This window comes from Penaeus monodon, chromosome 16 (assembly GCF_015228065.2).
Source record: "Penaeus monodon isolate SGIC_2016 chromosome 16, NSTDA_Pmon_1, whole genome shotgun sequence".
Taxonomy (NCBI): domain Eukaryota; kingdom Metazoa; phylum Arthropoda; class Malacostraca; order Decapoda; family Penaeidae; genus Penaeus; species Penaeus monodon.
Window position 1 is genome coordinate 37,654,106 of NC_051401.1, and position 2,054 is coordinate 37,656,159.

General features: G+C 27.5%; 1 protein-coding gene across 1 annotated transcript in view; it reads left to right on the forward strand.

The window, feature by feature from the left end:
* Positions 1 to 359: 359 nt before the first annotated feature.
* Positions 360 to 2,054, forward strand: part of LOC119583035 (1-aminocyclopropane-1-carboxylate synthase-like protein 1) — a 6,647-nt gene continuing 4,952 nt past the window's right edge. Inside the window, exon 1 of the mRNA XM_037931546.1 lies at positions 360 to 441. Within this exon, the coding sequence (XP_037787474.1) occupies positions 360 to 441 (82 nt within the window). The remainder of the gene's footprint in view (positions 442 to 2,054) is intronic.

The following is a 2,054-nucleotide window of genomic DNA, read 5'->3' on the forward strand; positions in this document are numbered from 1 at the left end:
GGGAGATAATGGAAAAAAAGAAAAAACAAAATTTTAAACCAATTTTTATTAAAAAAGAAAATAAACATAATAAATCCTACTCTACAAACCACAACACTCAAACCCCAAAAAAATATGGTGGTAGTAGACCAGCGGGGACAGATAGACGGGCGGGCCAGCAAGGCAGGCCGCACGGCGAGAAAGGCAAGGGGGGCGGCCAGAGCAGACAAGGCGGGGCCTATTTCTCTGCGGTCCCCGATTTTTCATCCCTGGATACAATCTCATTAGATATTGGGTTTCCGAAGTCCCACTTTCCCTTTCAACCTTACGCAGTTTGTTTTTAACGTCACTTTACTTAAACAAACTGGTTTTAAATGGAAATGAACATCCTTAACCGAGCTCAGTTTGGGGCTCTCAGCACAAAGTCACACGTCCCTTTCGTCCCGAGGGCTAGAAATTCGGGTGTGGGGTTTTTTTTCAGGGAAACCCCCCGTTACGTGACGGCTACTGATTTTTTTAATTATTTTCCCTTTCTTTTTTGTTTTTTTCACATTTTTCCCTTTACTTCCACCACCTTATTGCTACATCGCTTATTTTTCTCTGTATTATTCTTGGGTTGATCACTAGAATTATTTTTACACTAAAATGTTTTGTCACGAGGTCCTTATCACAAAATTACCTATCATTTGCTAATTCCCAGAGTATTTAAAATATTAAAATTAAATAATGAATAGTAGATAATAATAATAAAAATAATATATAGCGTGGCATTCCTTATAAGAGTTAACAAAAATTAAATTTTTCCGTTGTTTTTTAGATTTCATTTTTATACGGACTTTCCACGCACACTCCCGACTCATCCGCTCATCCATACAAGCGCTTTTCCTTTTACACTCCCACATGTTTACGTTCTCTCATATCTTTACCCTCTTCAACATCTACTTTTCCCTTACATTAATATAATTAATAAAAGTAAAATAATTTATTTATAAATATTTTATATTATATAATATATAATATATATAAAATAATTAAAAATATATATAAATTTATTATAAACATTTTATAAAATATAAAATTAATTAAAATATATATTATATAAATAATATACAGAAGATAGGTAAGATAGGTACAAAAACACACACACACACCAACACAACACACACACAAACCCACCCCAAACCCCACACAACCCAAACAAAATAATATATTAAAAAATATATATAATATTATAATTTTATATATATAAATATAAATATATATTATAAATATGTATATGTAATATTTAATATATAAAATATATTTTTAATATAAAATATATATAATAATAATACCATTTACTAATATATATAATTTTTATATATATATATATAATATATAATTAATATAAAAATATAAATGTGTGTTGCGTAATATATATTATTATTTTATAAAATATTTATAATATATATATATATATATAAAAATATTATTTATATTTTATGTACATACAATATGTAAATTATATTTTATTATGTAAGTAATAAATGTTGTGTGTGGGTTTGTGGTATAATATATATATATATTATATTTTATAAAAAAATATATATATATAATACTTAATATATAATTATAATTAAAATAATTTTAATATTATAATATAATATTATATTATATAATATTGGGTTATATATATAATATATATATAATATATATATATATAATAATTATATATACTGTATACTTAACATTTTAAAAAATATATATACAATATATGTTAAATATATATACTATACATATTAAACATATCTATATATATAATATAATATTATTATTATATAATTTATTTTAAAAGATAGGTAATAGATTACAAAACCACACACAAACACACAAACAAACACACACACACAACCCCACACACACCACACACCCCACACACCCCCCAAAACAACACACCACCCCACCAACCACCCACCACACACACAACACCACACCCCAACAAAACCCCCACACCACACACCAACCCCCAACACCAACACACACCACACACACACACCCACACACCCCACACAACCCCAACACAAAACAACACACAA